This window comes from Melanerpes formicivorus, unplaced genomic scaffold (genome assembly GCF_026170545.1).
Source record: "Melanerpes formicivorus ecotype bairdi unplaced genomic scaffold, bMelFor1.0.p_v2 SCAF_14, whole genome shotgun sequence".
Lineage (NCBI taxonomy): Eukaryota > Metazoa > Chordata > Aves > Piciformes > Picidae > Melanerpes > Melanerpes formicivorus.
Window position 1 is genome coordinate 11,445,789 of NW_027142366.1, and position 19,921 is coordinate 11,465,709.

Consider the following 19,921-nt stretch of genomic DNA (forward strand, 5'->3'; position numbering starts at 1 on the left):
TGGAGACCTTCCAGCCCCACTTGGATATGTTCCTGTGTGACTCCTTCTAGGTGACCCTGCCTTGGCAGGGGACTTGGACTGGATAATCTTCCAGAGGTCCCTTCTGAGCTCTACCATTCTGTGATTTGTTCCTCAAGAATACCTTCTGTGATTTGGCTGTGCCCTGCAATCCCATCAGTGGGTCACACACACAGCCTAAATTGTAACTTGTTTTTCCTCCTGAGTCTGTGTCTGATCTGTGGCCAGCAGGAGGAGGGAAGTAATGGTGCCCCTGTGCTGGGCACTGGTGAGGTGGCACCTCGAATCTGGGGTCAGTGTTGGGCTCCTCCCTCCAAGAAGGACATTGAGGAGCTGGAGCAGGTCCAGAGGAGGGCAATGAAGCTGAGGCAAGGTCACAGATTGCCAAGCCCAGTCAGGAGGCCACCATCATGCCTCTGCCACAGCCAGCAGCCAGCTTTTGGGGTGGCAAAGGGGAGAGCTCCGAAGCGCTGCGCAGCAGCTCCAGGGAATCACTGAGGGCCTCCTAGGACCATCAGGTCCAACTGTCAAACCAACACCACCACAGCTATTAAACCATGTCCCTCAGCACCACATCTTTACTGCAAGAAGGACATTGAGGGCTGGAGCAGGTCCAGAGGAGGCCAATGAAGCTGGGGAAGGGTCTGGAGAACAGGGCTGGGGAGGAGCAGCTGAGGGACCTGGGGTTGTTCAGTCTGGAGAAGAGGAGGCTGAGGGGAGACCTCATTGCTCTCTACACCTCCCTGAAAGGAGGCTGCAGTGAGGTGGGGGTTGGTCTCTGCTCCCTGGTACCAGGTGAAAGAACAAGAAGCAGAGGCCTGAAATGGTGCCAGGGGAGGTCTAGGTTGGAGGTGAGGAAAAACTTCTTTGCTGCAGGAGCGGTCAGGGACTGGAACAGGCTGCCCAGGGAGGTGGGCAAGGCTATCCCAGGCAGGTATGTTGGGGCATTGGAGAAGACTCTACAAACAAAACCAAAACAAGAATCCTGCCCTGAATCTTCTGCTTTTCCTTCCCTCTGCATTCCTTGAAGCCATGGTAACGGGTGGGATGCCTGAGCTGCTTCAGAGCAGCTGGGAGTGGAAGCAGGCTCGTGGCAGAGTCTGGTGTGAATATCTCCCCAGCTCTAAATCTCTAAACAAGCAGACATGGATGCTGCAGAGAGGGGAGTTTGCTGTTGGTAGACAGAACACAGCAAACTTGGCAATTTCATCTTCCCTGCAGTTTTTCACTTGAGATTTTTCAGCCTCCCTCTCATGAGGATGATCAGAGGCTGCAGCCCCTCTGCTAGCAGGGACAGGCTGGAAGAGTTGGGGCTGCTCAGCCTGGAGAAGAGAAGGCTCCAGGGAGACCTTAGAGCTGCATTTCAGTGTCTGAAGGGGGACTGTTTAGAAGGGTAGGTGGTGGTGGGACAAAGGGCAATGGTTTGAAATTGGATCAGGGCAGATTTAGGTTGTGCACCATGAGGGTGGTGAGGCCCTGGAACAGGCTGCCCAGGGATGTGCTTGAGGCCCCATTCCCTGGAGACATTCAAGATCAGCCTTGACGTGGCCTTGGGCAGCCTGATCCAGTTGGAAGTGGCCCTGCTGAGTGCAGGAGGGTTGGACAAGATGAGCTTGGAGGGTCCAGCCCACTGCAGCCTGTGACTGATCTGTAACCCTGAGCCTCCCCACGTTGTGCCCCTGCAGACTCCCACAGCCTGGACTCCAGTCGCTACGCCATAGTGGGAGCAGACCTCCGCTTCTCCTCAGATCTGGAGGACAAGCTGAAGAAGCACAACCTGGATGTGCAGTAAGGCTCATTTGGTTTCATTTGGCTTGAATTGGTTTTGGGATGAGGGCTGGGGGAGGTGTGGTGGTGCTTGGGCAGGCAGTGTCTGCAGCCAGAGCTCCTGATGCTATTTCCATGGTTACCTTTCCTGAGCCCTTGGAGCAGAAGGAATTGTTCAGACACCTCATGCAGGCTAGGGAGCTCCAAGTCTGGAGCCAGCTTGTTCCTTGCATGGGCTGGTCTGCAAACTGCCTTTTCATCCTCAAAACATCACACAACTCTTTGCTTCTCCTCCCTAAAACACCAAGGGGACTGAGGCATGGCTTTCAGGGGATGCTTCTGCTGGTTGCTTCTCTTTGGGGGCTAGGATCTGCTTCCACGAGTTAAAGTTCTCCTTGCAGCACAGGCAGCTGTCATTCCTCCTCACTTCCCCTCCATCCCTTCCCCTTCAGGGGATGAGTTCTTACAGCAGCCATTTTCTGCCTCAGAGCTCATGGTTTTCTTTTTCTGCTTCATGAATTTAACTCTTTTAGAGCTTGCTCCAGGGGTGGAAGGGGAGAGGTTGCTCCAGGAGTGGAAGGGGAGAGGTTGCTCCAGGAGTGGAAAGGGAGAGGTTGCTCCAGGAGTGGAAGGGGAGAGGTTGCTCCAGGAGTGGAAAGGGAGAGGTTGCTTCAGGAGTGGAAGGGGAGAGGTTGCTCCAGGAGTGGAAGGGGAGAGGTTGCTCCAGGAGTGGAAAGGGAGAGGTTGCTTCAGGAGTGGAAGGGGAGAGCTTGCTCCAGGAATGGAAAGGGAGAGGTTGCTCCAGGAGTGGAAAGGGAGAGGTTGCTCCAGGAGTGGAAGGGGAGAGGTTGCTCCAGGAGTGGAAGGGGAGAGGTTGCTCCAGGAGTGGAAGGGGAGAGGTTGCTCCAGGAGTGGAAGGGGAGAGGCTGCTCCAGGAGTGGAAGGGGAGAGGTTGCTCCAGGAGTGGAAAGGGAGAGGTTGCTTCAGGAGTGGAAGGGGAGAGGCTGCTCCAGGAGTGGAAGGGGAGAGGTTCCTACAAGAGTAGCAATCAGCTTGAAGTTCATTGAAGAGAATCTGCTTTAGCAGGGCTTTGGACTAGATGGGTTCCCTTCCACCCCTTCCCCATCCTGTGATTCTGTAATCCTGAGTTATTCCAGGAGAATCCCTGAACTAGAGCTGGATCAAAATGTGACCAGTTGCCCACAGGAAGGCTGCAGAGGGACTGTTTGCAAAGGCCTGCAGGGACAGGACAAAGGGCAATGGTTTGAAATGAGAGCAGAGCAGGTTTAGATTGGATGTGAGGAGCAAGTTCTGCACCATGAGGGTGCTGGAACTCTGCAACAGGTTGCCCAGGGAGGTGCTTGAGGCCCCACCCCTGGAGATCGTTGAGGTGAGGCTGGACAAGGCTCTGAGCAGCCTGCTCTAGTGGAGGATGTCCCTGCTGCCTGCAGGGGGTTTGGGCTCCCTTGGGAGGTCCCTTCCAACCCATCCTCTGATTCTGTGAACTTCACTCTGGAAGCCACTCTCTGGGTTTTGTTGTTCAAGCATTGGGCTTCTGGAGGGGGCAGGATTGAAGTTTTTTAGAGCAGATGATGGACACAGCTCTCAGATCTCAGCTATATTTATAGAGGCTATCTGGCTGGGTGGGAGAGAGCATATGGGGAAGCAGAATGCATCCCATTGCCATTTAAGTCTCTGCACTTCCAGCTCCTGCAATCTTGCCTTGCTTGCCTACATTGCTGCTCCCTGTACAATTTCTCCTCTTTCTTTTTTTTTCCTCCTTCCTGTTCATTCCAGCAATTAAAAGAAAATTCCCTAATTCTAAAGAAAATTACTCCTGTGGATGTCTATTTTTGGGGGGGTTGTGGATGGAGGGGGAAGCTGCAACGTGCAGGCTCTGGATTGCATTTGGGTAGATAATGTGAAGTGTACTTCACAGGGACTGAGCACATTGGGCTAATTAAAATTCTTCTGAGAACTTCTTTTATAGAGAAACTTCTTTTTTACTTCTTCTTCCCTCTTTCCCCCTTCCCTCTTTCCCCCTTCCCTCTTTCCCCCCTTCCCTCTTTCCCTCTTTCCCCCTTCCCTCTTTCCCCCTTCCCTCTTTCCCTCTTTCCCTCTTTCCCCCTTCCCTCTTTCCCCCTTCCCTCTTTCCCCCCTTCCCTCTTTCCCCCTTTCCCCCTTCCCTCTTTCCCCCTTCCCTCTTTCCCCCTTCCCTCTTTCCCCCTTCCCTCTTTCCCCCTTCCCTCTTTCCCCCTTCCCTCTTTCCCCCTTCCCTCTTTCCCCCTTCCCTCTTTCCCTCTTTCCCCCTTCCCTCTTTCCCCCTTCCCTCTTTCCCTCTTTCCCCCTTCCCTCTTTCCCCCTTCCCTCTTTCCCCCTTCCCCCCCTTTCCCCCTTCCCCCCCTTTCCCCCTTCCCCCCTTTCCCCCTTCCCCCCTTTCCCCCTTCCCCCCTTTCCCCCTTCCCCCCCTTTCCCCCTTCCCCCCTTTCCCCCCTTCCCCCCTTTCCCCCTTCCCCCCTTTCCCCCTTCCCCCCTTTCCCCCTTCCCTCCTTCCCCCTTCCTCCCTTCCCCCTTCCCCCCTTCCCCATTATCCCCTTCCCTCTTTCTCCCTTTCCCCTCCCATTTCTAATGTATTTCTCATTTTGCTTCTCTCTGGAAGGCTGTGGATTGGTTAAAAGCCATTGAGATGTGGTGCTGAGGGATGTGGTGTGGTGGTGACCTGGCAGTGCTGGGCTGAGGCTTGGACTTGATCTGCATAGAATGGTTTAGGTTGGAAGGGACATAAAGCTCATCCAGTTCCAGCCCCTGGCCATGAGCAGGGACACCTCCCACCAGCCCAGCTTGCTCAAGGCCTCATCCAGCCTGGCCTTGAACACCTTCAGGGAGGGAGCATCCAAGCCCTTCCTGGACAACCTGTTCCAGTGTCACCTCATCCTCACTGTCAAGGATTCCTTCCTAATCTCCACTCTCCATCTGCCCTCCCTGAGCTTCAATCCATTCAATCCAACACTCCTCTGAGAAGAGGCTTCTCCAGCACCTGCCTCTTCTTCAGCCACCACAGTGAGGTGAAGAAACACACCCTGCTCCCAGCACCCTTGGCCCCTCAGGGATGAGCTGAAATTCTTGGCACCAAGGTTTGCCCAACAAGCCTGAAGGAAAGCTCTGCTGGTGGGGAATGGTTTGGAGATGGGGACAGAGGAGGGACTTTTGACAAGGGCTTGGAGTGACAGGACAAGGGCCAACAGCTTTGAGCTGGAAGAGGGGAGATTGAGGCTGGAGATGAGGAAGAAATTCTTGACAGTGAGGGTGGGGAGACCCTGGGCCAGGCTGCCCTGGTGGGTTGTGGATGCCCCCTCCCTGGAGGTGTTCAAGGCCAGGCTGGATGAGGCCTTGAGCAACTTGGTCTAGGGGGAGGTATCCCTGCCCATGGCAGGGGGTTGGAACTGGATGGTCTGTCAGGTGCCTTCCAACCAGAGTGATTTGCACTCTGTGCCTCTGAATCTCTGCTCTGTACCCATGGGAGTTACCTGTGGTGCATCCCTCGCCTGCCAGGAAGCCCAGCTCCAGTCAGCTTGGTGATTTCATTCAGTCTTAAATGGCTGGTTGATGGAAAAGGAGGCTCTTTGAAGACAGTGTGGGCCATGAGATGAATTTGCTTGCCTGGGATCCTCTGTAGGTTTCTGCTGTTCTTCACCTGAGCTGCTTCTCCTGCTGTTTTGTTTTCAAGCTTGCCGACGCTGCTGGTGGCAGAGTGTGTGCTGGTGTACATGACCCCACAGCAGTCTGCAGAGCTGCTCAAGTGGGCAGCCAGCACTTTCCCAGTGGGGATGTTCATCAATTATGAGCAGGTAACTGGGGTCAGAGTGGCTGGAAAGCAGCCAGGCAGAAAGGGACCTGGGGGTACTGGTTGACAGCAGATGAACATGAGCCTGCAGTGTGCCCAGGTGGCCAAGAAGGCCAATGGCATCCTGGCCTGCATCAGGAACAGTGTGGCCAGCAGGAGCAGGGAGGTCATTCTGCCCCTGGACTCAGCACTGGTTAGGCCACACCTTGAGTCCTGTGTCCAGCTTTGGGCCCCTCAGTTTAGGAAAGATGTTGAGGTGCTGGAAGGTGTCCAGAGAAGGGCAACAAAGCTGGGGAGGGGTCTGGAGCACAGCCCTGTGAGGAGAGGCTGAGGGAGCTGGGGTTGCTTAGCCTGGAGAAGAGGAGGCTCAGGGGAGACCTTCTTGCTGTCTACAACTCCCTGAAGGGAATTTGTAGGCAGGTGGGGGTTGGTCTCTTCTCCCAGGCAAGCAGCACCAGAACAAGAGGACACAGTCTCAAGCTGTGCCAGGGGAGGTTTAGGCTGGAGGTTAGTAAGAAGTTCTTAATAGAAAGAGAGATTGGCCATGGGAATGTGCTGCCCAGGGAGGTGGTGGAGTCCCCATCCCTGGAGGTGTTTAGGCAGAGCCTGGATGTGGTGCTTGGTGCCATGGTTTAGCTGATCAGATGGTGCTGGGTGACAGGTTGGACTTGATGATCTTGAAAGTATTTTCCAACCTGGTTAATTCTATTCTATTCTCTTCTAAAAATGGCATTTTTAGAGCTGCCTGATTGCCAGAACTCCTACTTCAGAGAGCAGATTTTGTGCTTGTGAAAAGAAAGAGCAGGGCCCATCCTGTTGTACAGAGAGCTCCTGCTGAAGTCCTGCAGGGCTGGGGTTGGTTTGGAGATGTTTAGCTCTTTGTGAAGAGCATCCAGCTATGCTGGAAGACAATTTTGGGACTGTGTTGATCTTTAGTAACTGAGACTTAAATCAGTGTGTGTGTGGAGACAACTGTAGAATATTGGTTTAGATAAGAGAGAGGAGACAGAAACGGTGCTGAGGGTTGGCCAGGGGTGGATAAGATTCCATAATTGCCTCTCAATCTCCTCTGGAGCAAAAAAATCACAGCAGCATGAACTCAGCTCCTCTGGCTGGAAGTCAAAAGCTGCCTCAGGGGAACTAGGTGGCTCCAGCAATTAGTAAGGGGATCTTCCAAGCTGTGAGTTGGTGCCACAGAGCTGAAGCACGCTGCTGCCAGGGTACAGCAGAGTTGGCCTGTGGTGCCCAGCCCCTTGTCTCAGGGAAGCAGCCCTGGGGCTGCCAGAGTGGCACTCAGCTGGAGATTGGGGAGGGAGCTGAGGAGGCACTGGGAAATAAGACCTGGTGTTGGAATGTGAGCAGTGAGCTGCTGGAGTGGGTCTAGAGGAGGGCATGAATATGATCAGATGCTAGAAAGCCTTCTCTCTGGGGACAGGCTGAGGGAGCTGGGGTTGTTCAGCCTGGAGAAGAGAAGGCTCCAGGCAGACCTTCCAGTACCTGAAGGGGCTGCAGGAGAGCTGGGGAGGGGCATTTGACAAGGGCTTGGAGTGACAGGACAAAGGGCAATGGCTTTGAGCTGGCAGAGAGGAGACAGACTGGAGGTTGGGAAGAAATTCTTGACAGTGAGGGTGGGGAGAGGCTGCCCAGGGAGGTTGTGGCTGCCCCCTCCCTGGAGGTGTTCAAGGCCAGGCTGGATGAGGCCTTGAGCAAGCTGGGCTGGTGGGAGGTGTCCTTGCTCATGGCAGGGGGTTGGAACTGGATGAGCTTTGAGGTCTCCTCCAACCCAAAGCATCCTATGAATCCCTGAAGTGGATGTTCCCCTGTGCATTTGCTGACCTGGGTGGTGGCAGAGGCTCAGCCAGCTGCTGCTCTTGCTGTGGCTGTGTCCCTGTGGGAAGGACAAGCCTTTTGTCTCCTCTGCCCCAGGTGAACATGATGGACCGCTTCGGACAGATCATGATTGAGAACTTGCAGAGAAGGCAGTGCAACCTGGCTGGAGTGGAAGTCTGCAGGTCCTTGGACTCTCAGGTAAAGGGGAGCAGAGCTCTGCCTGGCTTTGATGTGGAACTGACTGAATCCATCTGCTGGCTCTGCCTCTGGTGTGTGCGCTGCTTGGGAGCAGCTGGCAAAGCAGGGGTGGGGTGGGCTCCTCTCTTACCCATCTCACACTGGTTCCTGTTATTCACAGATTGCATTGGGTTGAAAGGGACCCTCCAAGCTTATCTTGTCCACCCCCCCCTGCAGTGAGCAGTGACACCTCCAACCAGAGCAGGCTGCCCAGGGCCACAACCGCCGCTGGTGGTCGCTTGACTTCAGGCGGCTGCACAAAACCTGCAGCAGAGCAGAGCACAGCTCCATCTATCCCCCTGGTAGCAGCACATGCTTAGAAAGAGGCTAAGAGCCCTTGAAAGAACAGGTCAGGCAGATGGCCTAGAAAATCCCTGGGGAGGAGGAGTGTGGCCTGGTGCTTGTGCTGGAGTGCTCTGAAGGCTGCTGCCTGTCTGTTTGCAGCGGGAACGCTTGCTGCTGAACGGCTGGGAGACCGCCCGCGCCATCGACATGATGAAGGTGTACAGCTCTCTGCCCCAGGCTGATGTCAAAAGGTATCACTGAGAGCTTGCCCAAGGCCAAGGGTCACCTCCAGATGCCATTTCCAAGGTAGTTCACCTCAGTGTGGAGCATGGGATCCCTCAGTAGGACGGAGAGGAGGCTGCGTGCGGGTGCTGGCGAGGCGGACAGAGCGTGGCTGAGTCTGAAGCTCTGCAGAGCCTTCAAGATGATGCCTGGAGGAACATTAATGACCCAGAGGGTTACTGCTGCCAGGGGTACACTGGCACTGCTGGGGCTGCATTTGGGTACCATATAGATTGCATTTGGGTACCATTGTTTAGCCTGGAGAAGAGGAGGCTCAGGGGAGACCTTATTGCTCTCTACAACTACCTGAAGGGAGGTTGTAGGCAGGTGGGGGTTGGTCTCTTCTCCCAGGCAACCAGCACCAGAACAAGAGGACACAGTCTCAAGCTGTGCCAAGGGAAGTTTAGGCTCAAAGTGACGAGAAAGTTCTTCCCAGAGAGAGTTGTTGGCCATTGGAATGTGCTGCCCAGGGAGATGGTGGAGTCCCCATCCCTGGAGGTGTTCAAGAGGGGATTAGATGTGGCACTTGGTGCCATGGTTTAGTAGTCATGAGGTGTTGGGTGACAGGTTGGACTTGATAATCTTTGAGGTCTTTTCCAACCTTATTGATTCTGTGATTCTACTATTCTAAAGCATCTTGTGACAGCTGGAGAGGGACTTTTGACAAGGGCTTGTAGTGGCAGGGCAAGGGGCAATGGTTTTGAGCTGGAAGAGGGGAGACTGAGACTGGAGATGAGGAAGAAATTTTTTGCAGTGAGGGTGGTGAGACACTGGGACATGTTGCCCAGGGAGGCTGTGGATGCTCCCTCCCTGGGGGTGTTCCAGGCCCAATTGGATGAGGCCTTGAGCAACCTGGGCTAGTGGGAAGTGTCCCTGCCCATGGCAGGGGGATTGGAACTGGATGAGCTTTAAGGTCCCTCCCAGGCCAGCCCATTCTGTGAATCTGTGAGAAAGGTGCAGATAAAAGATGCTGCAGAAACACTGCAGAGTTCTTACAGAGGCTTCTTGTGAACACCCAGCCTGCACAACACCAAAGCTGAAAAAGGGGGACCTGAGTGAGTAGCTTGTAAGGTGCAAAATCTGGATCTGAATTGGCACAAGTCAGTCATTAACCCTAGGCTGAGGTTACCTTGGTCACCAGAGGAGCTTTAGGATGGATGTGAGGATCTAGTTCTTCACCATGGGGGTGCTAGAACACTGCAACAGGTTGCCCAGGGAGGTCATTGAGGCCCTGTGCCTGGAGATCTTTGAGGTGAGGCTGGACACAAGGCTCTGAGCAGCCTGCTCTAGGGGAGGATGTCCCTGCTGGTTGAGGGGAGTGGGACTGGATGCCCTTGGGAGGTCCCTTCCAACCCAACTCATTCTGTCATCCTGACCATCCCCACGGGGGGGTTTCTCAAAGCATGGGGCTGAACAGGTGAGCCTGCAAGCCATAGGTTGTGGAGCTGGGAGTGGTGACAGTGTGGAACATATGGCACTTGTGGAGGAGAGACACAGCTTGTGCTTTCTTTGCAGCATTTTTGTCTACCTTGGATCTGCTCAGCTCCTTCCGCTTGTCCCAATTGCCAGGAGCTGGGTTACATAAACTCTGCCTCTCCCCACTGATGAGGCAAAGAATGTTTGCTGCTGACAGAAAACTTCCCCAAAGTCTTCTCCTGCAGCACTGGCATGGCTGGCAGTGCAGGATCTCTTGCCCCTCAGCCTCTTTTGATCCTCCCTTCCACATGGAAAATAACAATCCTGGGATGGCTCAGGTTGGAAGGGACCTCAGAGCTCATCTGCTCCAAGCTCCCCACCACAGGCAGGGACACTTCACAACTAGACTTGGCTGCTCCAGGCCTCATCCAGCCTGGCCTTGAACTTCTTCACATGGCATCCACAGGCATCCACAACCTGCCTGGGCAGCCTGTTCCAGAGTCTCACCATCCTCCTACCGAAGAACTTCTTGCTCAGATCCAGTCTAACCCTGCTGTTCCTCAGCTTCAAACCATTGCCCCTTGTCCTGTCTCTGGACACCCTCATGAAAAGTCCCTCTGCAGCCTGCCTGTAGGATCCCTTCAGGTAATGGAAGGCAGCTCTAAGGTCCCTCTGAACAACCCCAGCTCCCTCAGCCTATCCTCACAGCAGAGGTGCTCCAGCCTGTGGTTCATCTTTGTGGCCTCCTCTGGCCTCACTCCAACAGCAATGTGTCCTCCTTATGCTGGGGACACCAGCACTGGAGGCAGAATTAGAGGTGGGGTCTGACCAGAGCAGAGGAAAGGAAATCATTAATGATATCCAAGTATTTTGGAGGGAGAGAGAGGAAAGTGCCAGCTTCAACACCTCAAAGCCAGCACAGCTTGGGAGGAGTTCTCCCATTTGTGTGGTGGGAGACATTCAAACACCTTGCTTTGAGACTCCTAGGTAGGAACTATTTAGGAAAACAAAGAATGCTCAGCTCTTCTGTACCATTTGGTTTGTGCTTTAGCATGAGCTCATGTGGGAGAGTTGTTAGAAGCTGCACCCATCACTCTTCCAAGACATCATCAGGACTTGTTGTCATTGTCTGGAGCAAATGCTGCCTGCAGTTCTTCACTGCAGTCCTTTGGTAGAGAGAAATCTGCTTCCTTTGGGCTGGGCCCTGGGGGCTTCTTAAACCCAGCAGGACCAGGTAGATGCAGGTCATAGAAAATGGGTTGGGTTGGAAGGGATCTCAAAGCTCATCCAGTTCCAACCCCCTGCCATGGGCAGGGACTCCTCCCAGCAGCCCAGCTTGCTCAAGGCCTCATCCAGCCTGGCCTTGAACACCTCCAGGGAGGGGGCAGCCACAGCCTCCCTGGGCAACCTCTTCCAATGTCTCCCCACCCTCACTGTCAAGAATGTCTTCCTATTCTCCAGTCTAAATCTTTATCAAAGGGGTTGGAAGGGAAATACTAATATTTGTTGCACAGATCAGTCTTAGAACAGGAAATCCCAGGGGTGAGAAGCTGGAAACACCTTGTGGGCCAGTTACATGGACAGCAAGGGCTAGGAGAGGTGGGGACATCTTCCTTGTGGACCTGCATGAATTTCCTGGGAGGTTAATTGCCTTATGGCCATGGGTTGCACTCCGGGGGAGTGAGAAGAGCAGGTTGAAAACTGTGCTGAGCCTGCAGCCTGACTCACAGTTTGTGTTTTCTCCCTGCAGAATAGAAGGACTCGAATTCCTTGATGAGAAGGAGCTGTTTGAGCAGCTCATGCAGCACTACTGCATCTGCTGGGCTTCCAAGGACAGCAGCAACCTGGGTAAGGTCCTCCAGTGTGGCCTGAAATTGTGCCAGGGGAGCTTGAGGTTGGAGGTCAGGGGAAATTTCTGTCCTGTAAGAGAGGTCAGGCATTGGAGCACGCTGCCCAGGGAGGTGGTGGAGTCTCTGTCCCTGGAGGTGTTCAGTACATGTGGAACACTGCAGCAGGCTGCCCAGGGAGGTGGTGGAGTCTCTGTCCCTGGAGGTGTTCAGTACATGTGGGACACTGCAGCAGGCTGCCCAGGGAGGTGGTGGAGTCTCTGTCCCTGGAGGTGTTCAGTACATGTGGGACACTGCAGCAGGATGCCCAGGGAGGTGGTGGAGTCTCTGTCCCTGGAGGTGTTCAGTACATGTGGAACACTGCAGCAGGCTGCCCAGGGAGGTGGTGGAGTCTCTGTCCGTGGAGGTGTTCAGTACATGTGGAACACTGCAGCAGGATCCCCAGGGAGGTGGTGGAGTCTCTGTCCCTGGAGGTGTTCAGTACATGTGGAACACTGCAGCAGGCTGCCCAGGGAGGTGGTGGAGTCTCTGTCCCTGGAGGTGTTCAGTACATGTGGAACACTGCAGCAGGATGCCCAGGGAGGTGGTGGAGTCTCTGTCCCTGGAGGTGTTCAGTACATGTGGAACACTGCAGCAGGATGCCCAGGGAGGTGGTGGAGTCTCTGTCCGTGGAGGTGTTCAGTACATGTGGGACACTGCAGCAGGATGCCCAGGGAGGTGGTGGAGTCTCTGTCCGTGGAGGTGTTCAGTACATGTGGGACACTGCAGCAGGATGCCCAGGGAGGTCACTGAGGCCCCATCCCTGGGGATCCTCAAGGGCAGGCTCTGAGTAAGCTGCTCTAGGGGAGGATGTCCCTGCTGACTGCAGGGGGGTTGGACTGGATGCCCTTTGGAGGTCCCTTCCAACCCAACCCATTCTATGATGGGGCCATGGTTTGGTGGCCATGGTGGTGTTGGGTTGATGGTTGGACTGGATGATCCTAGAGGACTTTTCCAAGCCAACCAATTGTCTGATTGTGTGATGCAGGAGGTGACTTTGTGTGGAGAGGCTGGGCCTGGGCACAGCAGCTGTCTGCCAGAGGCATGGTGTTGCAGGAGCAGGGTCTGCTGCTCTCTCACCACCTCCCAGGTGGTGCCTCATGGCTGTTTCTCCCACAAGGGCTTTTGTAGGCATCTAACTGCCCAACAGGAAGTTTGTCCAGCACAGGGGAGTTAGAATTGCTGCTGAAAGCTGCCTTATGGGTTGCTTTAAATAACTGCCTGCCTTCTACTATCACTGCTAATTGAAAGGTTTACAAATCACATGCATGTGAAGTGCCATATGGGCACACAGGAGATGGAATCACAGTGTCCTGACAACACAAAAATAAACCCCTCTTTCTTAGCCCAGCCTTCTTCTGCTCTGTCCCCATTTGCATCCATCTGAGGCTTCAGTTTTCCACTCTGCTTTCTCCTTGGGGGGTGGTGGGGGGGAGAAGAAGAAAAAACTCCCTCTGAACTCAACTCTTTGAAATGCTGCTTTTAGTCTTTTCAAAGTCTCCCCAAGGGTGGAATCTCTTTGAAACAAACCCACTTGATTTATTCTCTGTGGAGCATTCTGTATCTTGCTGCTGCTTAGGAAGGGATGGGATGGAAAGGGTTGTGGTTTGGGGGAAGGCTGGGTGCTTGTAGCCCTTTGCTGTCCAACTTGGAAAGCCAGCTCCTGCAGACACACTTCAGCTCCACTTCCTTCTGCACCTTCAGGGAGCAGCCTCTCCAGAAAACCTCCTTGCCTGCCAGTTTCTATCCTTTTCTTCCCTTTCTCCTTCTCTGCCCTTTCCTTGCTCCTGACAGGGTAGCACTCAAGAACAAAATGGATTTGCTGTTCCTTAGCAAGTGTGGCTATGTATGGTCCCTGCTGAAGCTGTGCAGCCAGAGTAGCTGCAGCTGGGGACACTTAGGCCTTCAGTACCCTGCTGTAACAGAGATCCCACAATGGCAGCATGCTGGGGTTGAAAGGGACCCCTGGAGACCACCCAGTCCAACCCCCTGCTCAAGCAGGGCACCCACAGCAGCTTGCCCAGGATCACAGTGGCCAGGAGGGGTTGGAAGCTCTCCAGAGCAGGAGACTCCACAACCTCTCTGGGCAGCCTGCTCAGGGCTCCAGCAGCCTCACACCTAAGTTTCCCCTCCTGTTCAGATGGAACCTCCTGGGTTCCAGCTTACAGCAGTTGTTCCTGCTCCTAGTACTGATGCTGGCTTGTGTCTGCAGACCCCAGTTCTACAGCTGTGACAATCTGGAGCAGCAGAAATGCACTTTTCATTTCATTGGGCTGAAAACTGCTGCCTGTAATCTAGATTCCTAGAGGAGCTAAGGCAAAAAAGTTCCCTTGTTGCCAGCAGCTGCTGTTCCTGGGGTCTCCAGGGTTGTGCCTTGCTGTGACCAGGGAAGTGTTTGGGACAGTTTGGGTGCTGAGATTGAGCTATGCAGCATCTCTTAGAAGTGAAACAAATCTCAAAGGGGATAATCAAGTGTCTGTGCATAGCTCAGCCTTCATCTAAAGCAGTTTTCTCCATCCCATGTGGATTTGCTGCCCTCATGGGTGTTCTCCCCAGCTTTCTCTTTGTCATTTCAGGGGCAGACCCTTAGGTACAGCAGCAGCCTGTTCTTTCTGCCAGGAATAACTTCAGCAATAGAGTAGGGTATGGTAGAGTAGAATAGGATAGGATAGAATAGAATAGAATAGAATAGAATAGAATAGAATAGAATAGAATAGAATAGAAATCATTAACCAGGTTGGAAAAGACCTTTGAGATCATCAAGTCTAACCTAGCACCCAACACCATCTGGTCAACTAAACCTTGGCACAAGCACCCCATCCAGTCTCCTCCTGAACACCTCCAGGGATGGTGACTCCACCACCTCCCTGGGCAGCACATCCCAATGACCAATCTCTCTCTCTATGAAGAACTTCTTCCTAACATCCAGTCTAAACCTCCCCTGGCACAGCTTGAGACTGTGTCCTCTTGTTCTGGTGCTGGTTGCCTGGGAGAAGAGACCAACCTCTGCCTGGCTACAACCTCCCTTCAGGTAGCTGTAGAGAGCAAGAAGGTCTCCCCTGAGCCTCCTCTTCTCCAGGCTAAGCAACCCCAGCTCCCTCAGCCTCTCCTCACAGGGCTGTGCTCCAGATTGGCTTATTCAAAAGAATTCCTTCTCTGGAAACTTTCAAACCCCTCCTGGATGCATTCTGGGTGGCCAGCCCTAGATGATCCTGCTTTGGCAGGGATGCTGATCCCCAGCAGTCCCTTCCACCCCCTTCCATTCTGTGACTCTGTGAGTTGCTGATCACAGCCAAACAAAGGGTTAAAAGAAGGTCAGACCTCTTTCCTCTTCCTCTCACCAAATCCTTTGCATTTCAGTTTAAACAGAAAAATAACTCTCAAAGCCCCCTTAGAATCATAGCATCAGTAAGGTTGGAAGAGACCTCAAAGATCATCAAGTCCAACCTCTCACCCAGCACCTCCTGAATACTATACCATGGCACCAAGTGCCACATCCAATCCCCTCTTGAACACCTCAAGGGACGGTGACTCCACCACCTCCCTGGGCAGCACATTCCAATGGCCAACAACTCTCTCTGGGAAGAACTTTCTCCTCACCTCCAGCCTAAACTTCCCCTGGCACACCTTCTTCCTGTCTCTAACTGTCCTAGCAGCAGTGGGGTACAGGTGGCAGCAGGCTAAACACTTTGGTTTCTCCTCCCCCTCCCTTTTCCCTCTCAAACAGGCCTGGCAAACATCACGTTCTGAGGAGTGTGCTGGAGGTGCAGCCCTGGGCCCAGCAGCCTCCTGCTTGAGCCAGGATCACAGTGATGGGACTTTGCATGTGCCAGCCTCAGCCTGTGCATCTGGGTGAGCACTGCCAGCACAGAACAGGGTGGCTGCTGCTGCTGTCGACTCTCCTGGTGGCTTTTGGTGGTTTCAGTGACCCTTTCCTTGCCCTCTGTGAGCAGCTGGCACGAGGCAGGTGCCCAGCTGAGCACTGATGGACTTGGCTGAGGTGTCATTGACTCCTGACCTGAAGCTTGCCTGCCTTAGTGTGAAACTAAGAGTAAAGTGTTCTTGGCTTGTCTGATTTCCCTCTGTTGTCTCTCTGTGGGTATGTAAAATGTCTGTGTGGCAGGGAGCTGGGGAGCTGCCCTGCTGGGTGCCCCTGCCCTGTGCACAGCTGCTTGGGAAGGTTGAGCTCTGTTCATCCCCAGTTCAGGTTTCATTTCTGCCCAGTGCCACCACCTTGGCTTTCTCCAGGCTTTACTGTTGGTACCAGGCTGTCTCTGAACCAGCTGTGTCCTTTTGGGGAAGGGGGAAAGAAGAAGGGGAGCCCCATGGAGTCAGGTACAAGGAACTGGAGGATGTTAAAGTGGACTTTAATGAACTGGGAAGGGCTTAGCTTAGCAGGTCAGAAAGGTAAGAAAGAAATTAACCTCAATTTGCACTGCTTCTGGTAGGATCTTCACACCAGTTTCTCACTCTTCTTTCTTTCCTCTTAAAAGAAACAAAGCCCCAGTGGAAGTCCTTGCCCTGGTGTTTGGAATTGAATCTTGCAACCTTCCTATCAGAAAAAACAATAAATGTTTATAAGTATTGATGTTTGGCCTGTGTCTCACTCATTGGCAGTTAACCTCTTCACAGCTGCTTCAGTGGCTGCCTCTTGGTTTCCTTCTCAGTGAGGTTTTTGGCAGCCGTTACAAGCTTGCAGCTCAGAAGGCCAATGGCAGCCTGGGCTGCAGCAAAAGCAGCAGATGGAGAGAGGGGATTCTGCCACTCTGCTCTGCTCTGCTGAGACCTCTCCTGCAGTGCTGTGTCCAGCTCTGGAGCCCTCAGTAGAGGAAGGACATGGAGCTGATGGAATATGCCCAGAGGGCATGAAGATGATCAGGGGGCTGGAGCACTTCTGCTGTGGGGACAGGCTGAGGGAGCTGGGGTTGTGCAGCCTGGAGAAGAGAAGGCTCCAGACAGACCTTAGAGCAGCCTGCCAGTACCTGAAGGGGGCTACAAGAAGGCTGCAGAGGGACTGTTTGCAAAGGCCTCAGGGACAGCAGGAGGGCAATGGTTTGATATGAGAGCAGAGCAGATTTATATTGGATGTGAGGAACAAGTTCTGCACCATGAGGGTGCTGGAACACTGCAACAGGTTACCGAAGCACATAGTTGAGGCCCCATCCCTGGAGATCTTCAAGGTGAACTGGACAAGGTCCTGAGCAACCTGCTCTAGCAGAGGATGTCCCTGCTGCCTGCAGGGGGTTAGACTGGAGGAGCTTTGGAGGTCCCTTCCAACCCAACCCATTCTATGATAACCATTTCCCTCCTTCCTGTCTGTGACTTTCTGTGCTCCTGGCTTTAGAAATGGTTAACATGGGCTAGGACTGGAGCTGGAGGGAAGGACATTACTGAGATACCAGAACAAAGCAAACAGTTCTCAGAAGTGTTTTCAGTCATCCCTGCAGAAGAACAGAAGCAATAAAAAGAGATGACCTTCCCTTGCCTGCCTGCCTGCCTCTCCATCACTGAGCTTAGTCACTGGTGGCCACAAGCCACCCACAGTTAAGTTTCTGTTGAGCTAATTCCCTAAACTGGCCACAGAAGTACAGGATTTGGTTAACTCTCTGCTCAGCCTTTGCAGAGTGTCCACAGAAACCCTTTGCCCCCCCCAAGGGGAAGGGCTGGGCTGTGTGACTGTGGAAAGAACTTCCAACCTTTGCTTCCTAGATAAGAACATCAATGGTATGCTTGTGCCTGCACATGTGAGATGCTTGGCCTGATCTGGGCCCCACTCCTATTAAGAGCAGCTCTAGGGGAAAGGACCTGGGAGTTCTGGTGGACAACAGGATGCCCAGGAGCCAGCAGTGTGTCCTTGTGGCCAAGAAGGCCAATGGCATCCTGGGGTGCATCAAGAAGAATGTGGCCAGCAGGTCAAGGGAGGTTCTCTCTCTCCTCTGCTCTGGAGAGGCCACATCTGGAGCACTGGGTCCAGTTCTGGGCTGCCCAGTTCAAGGACAGTCCCCACCCCTGGAGGGAGTGAAAGGATGTGGAGAGGTGCTGCTGAAGGCCATGGTTTAGCAGCAGACTTAGCAGTGTTGGGATAATGCTGGAACTTGTTGATCTTAAAGGTCTTTGCCAGCTGAAATGACTCTCTGAAATGTTTTACTTCTTCCACCTTCAGAGTGGGCTGAAGCCACCTGCCCCAAGGAGGCCAAGGAGAGGTGCTAGCAGCTGGCCCTGTGCTTGAGATTCCTTTTGCTTCAGGTGGGCTTGAGGCAATGGCTCTGGATGGGTTTGTCAATCAGGAGAACTGGTGGGGCTTGGGGGCAGGTTTATCCCTGCCCTGTCCTCACAGTCTGCATGAAGCCTGTTGGAGAAGTGTTCCCAGCCTTTGGAAACAGACACCTTCAATCCCCAGCCCTGTGGAGGAGCCTGTTGGAGCAAAGAGTGGTGGGGACTGAGCTGGATCTCATCACACACCTGACTGTCCTTGGATCTCTGAGCTCTCAGCACTGTCATTCCAGGCTGTACAAAGCCCAGTTCCTCCTCACCTGTGTGTTCACATGGATGCAGCTTTCTCCTTCAGGGTTTGTGGAGCAAGGACTTACTAACAGGTAATACTCAGTGGTGGAGGCTCCCTGGTATGACTTTAACATCATATCTGGTTCCACCTGCAGTGCTCTTTGATGTTCTGCTCCTTGAACTCTGTCTATAAACACCTCTGATCTGACCTGCTGGTGTTAGCACTGCCTGTGCTGGCTGCTGCACACTGCTGAGAGGTGGTTGTCCACCCTCAGCCACCTGCATTGGACTTAACCTGCCCAGGGGCTCTGAAGGAGCTGAGTCAAAGGTGCTGCAGTGTGAAGCTGGGGGAAAGGAGACAATGTGCTGTGTCACAGAGCTGCTGAGAGCTACCTCTGGCAGGTTTCCTGACAGTTCACAGCTCTGTTAGGGAGCATCAGAGATTGCAAACACAACCAACCTCCCCCCCCCCCCCCCCCCCAAGCTCTCTAGCTCTCTACAAACACCTTCTGCACCTCAGGAGGCCTCTGGTGCAGTGAGTCATGCCTCCTCTGTGGCAACCAGACAACCCTGCTGATCCCTGAATAAAATAGAATAGAATTAACCAGGTTGGAAAAGACCTTTGAGATCATCAAGTCCAACCTAGCACCCAACACCATCTGATCAACTAAACCATGGCACCAAGCACCCCATCCAGTCTCTTCCTAAACATCTCCAGGGATGAGGACTCCACCACCTCCCTGGGCAGCACATTCCAGTGGCCAATCTCTCTATGAGGAACTTCTTCCTAACACCCAGCCTAAACCTCCCCTGGCACAGCTTGAGACTGTGTCCTCTTGTTCTGGTGCTGCTTGCCTGGGAGAAGAGCCCAACCCCCACCTGGCTACAACCTCCCTTCAGGGAGTTGTAGACAGCAAGAAGGTCTCCCCTGAGCCTCCTCTTCTCCAGGCTAAGCAACCTCAGCTCCCTCAGCCTCTCCTCACAGGGCTGTGCTCCAGACCCCTCCCCAGCTCTGTTGCCCTTCTCTGGACACCTTCCAGCACCTCAACATCTTTGCTAAACTGAGGGGCCCAGAACTGGACACAGGACTCCAGGTGTGGCCTAACCAGTGCTGAGTCCAGGGGCAGAACGACCTCCCTGCTCCTGCTGGCCACACTGTTCCTGATGCAGGCCAGGAAGCCATTTGTCTTCCTGGCCACCTGGGCACACTGCTGGCCCCTGTTCAGCCAGCTGTCAACCAGTACCCCCCAGGTCCCTTTCTGCCTGGTTGCTTTCCAGCCACTCTGAGCCCAGCCTGTAGCACTGCATGGGGTAAATCAAGAGCAGAATAGCTCCACCTCTACCAGCAGCTCCATTTTGGCAAGACCCCCTTGAAGAGCATGTTCTTGGGAGCCAAGCTGAGGTCCAACCTGCTCTGAAACCAGCAAATCTCTTCTCTTTGAACTGGTGAACAGCCAAGATGCCACCATTGAGCTGTTGCATTTTTCATGTGCAGGGGCTTTGAAAGCCTCTCACTCCAGGAGATGGTCCTGTGCTGGTCCTCTGCACTGCCAGTCAGGCTTTTTTTATCACCTTCTTTGTCACAGTTTAATCCTCTCTGTGCTTGGAAATGATGTCTGCCAGCATGAGGCAGATCTTGGTGGAATTTCTGCTCATCAGTTTCTATTTTAGGTCCCTTTATAATGTGCTCATCTGAAAAGAATGTGGTAAAGGAGCAGAGCTGGTGCAGGGGGATGAAAGGCACGGTGGAGAGACATGGGAAGACCTTCCAGCAGCCTGCCAGAACCTAAGGAAGGCCTACAAGGAGGCTGGAGAAGGACTTTCTACAAGAGGAAGTAGTGATAGGACAAGG

At 53.6% G+C, this 19,921-nt stretch overlaps 1 protein-coding gene across 2 annotated transcripts in view; it reads left to right on the forward strand.

Annotated features, from left to right (window-relative positions):
• Positions 1-16,151, forward strand: part of LCMT1 (leucine carboxyl methyltransferase 1) — a 32,033-nt gene extending 15,882 nt beyond the window's left edge. For both annotated transcript variants that reach the window (XM_068147403.1, XM_068147402.1), the window contains exons 6-11: positions 1,704-1,806; positions 5,513-5,633; positions 7,556-7,657; positions 8,141-8,232; positions 11,430-11,527; positions 15,293-16,151. In XM_068147403.1, coding sequence (XP_068003504.1) covers positions 1,704-1,806; positions 5,513-5,633; positions 7,556-7,657; positions 8,141-8,232; positions 11,430-11,527; positions 15,293-15,315 — 539 coding nt within the window. In that variant the 3' untranslated portion in view covers positions 15,316-16,151. The remainder of the gene's footprint in view (positions 1-1,703; positions 1,807-5,512; positions 5,634-7,555; positions 7,658-8,140; positions 8,233-11,429; positions 11,528-15,292) is intronic.
• Positions 16,152-19,921: the final 3,770 nt, after the last annotated feature.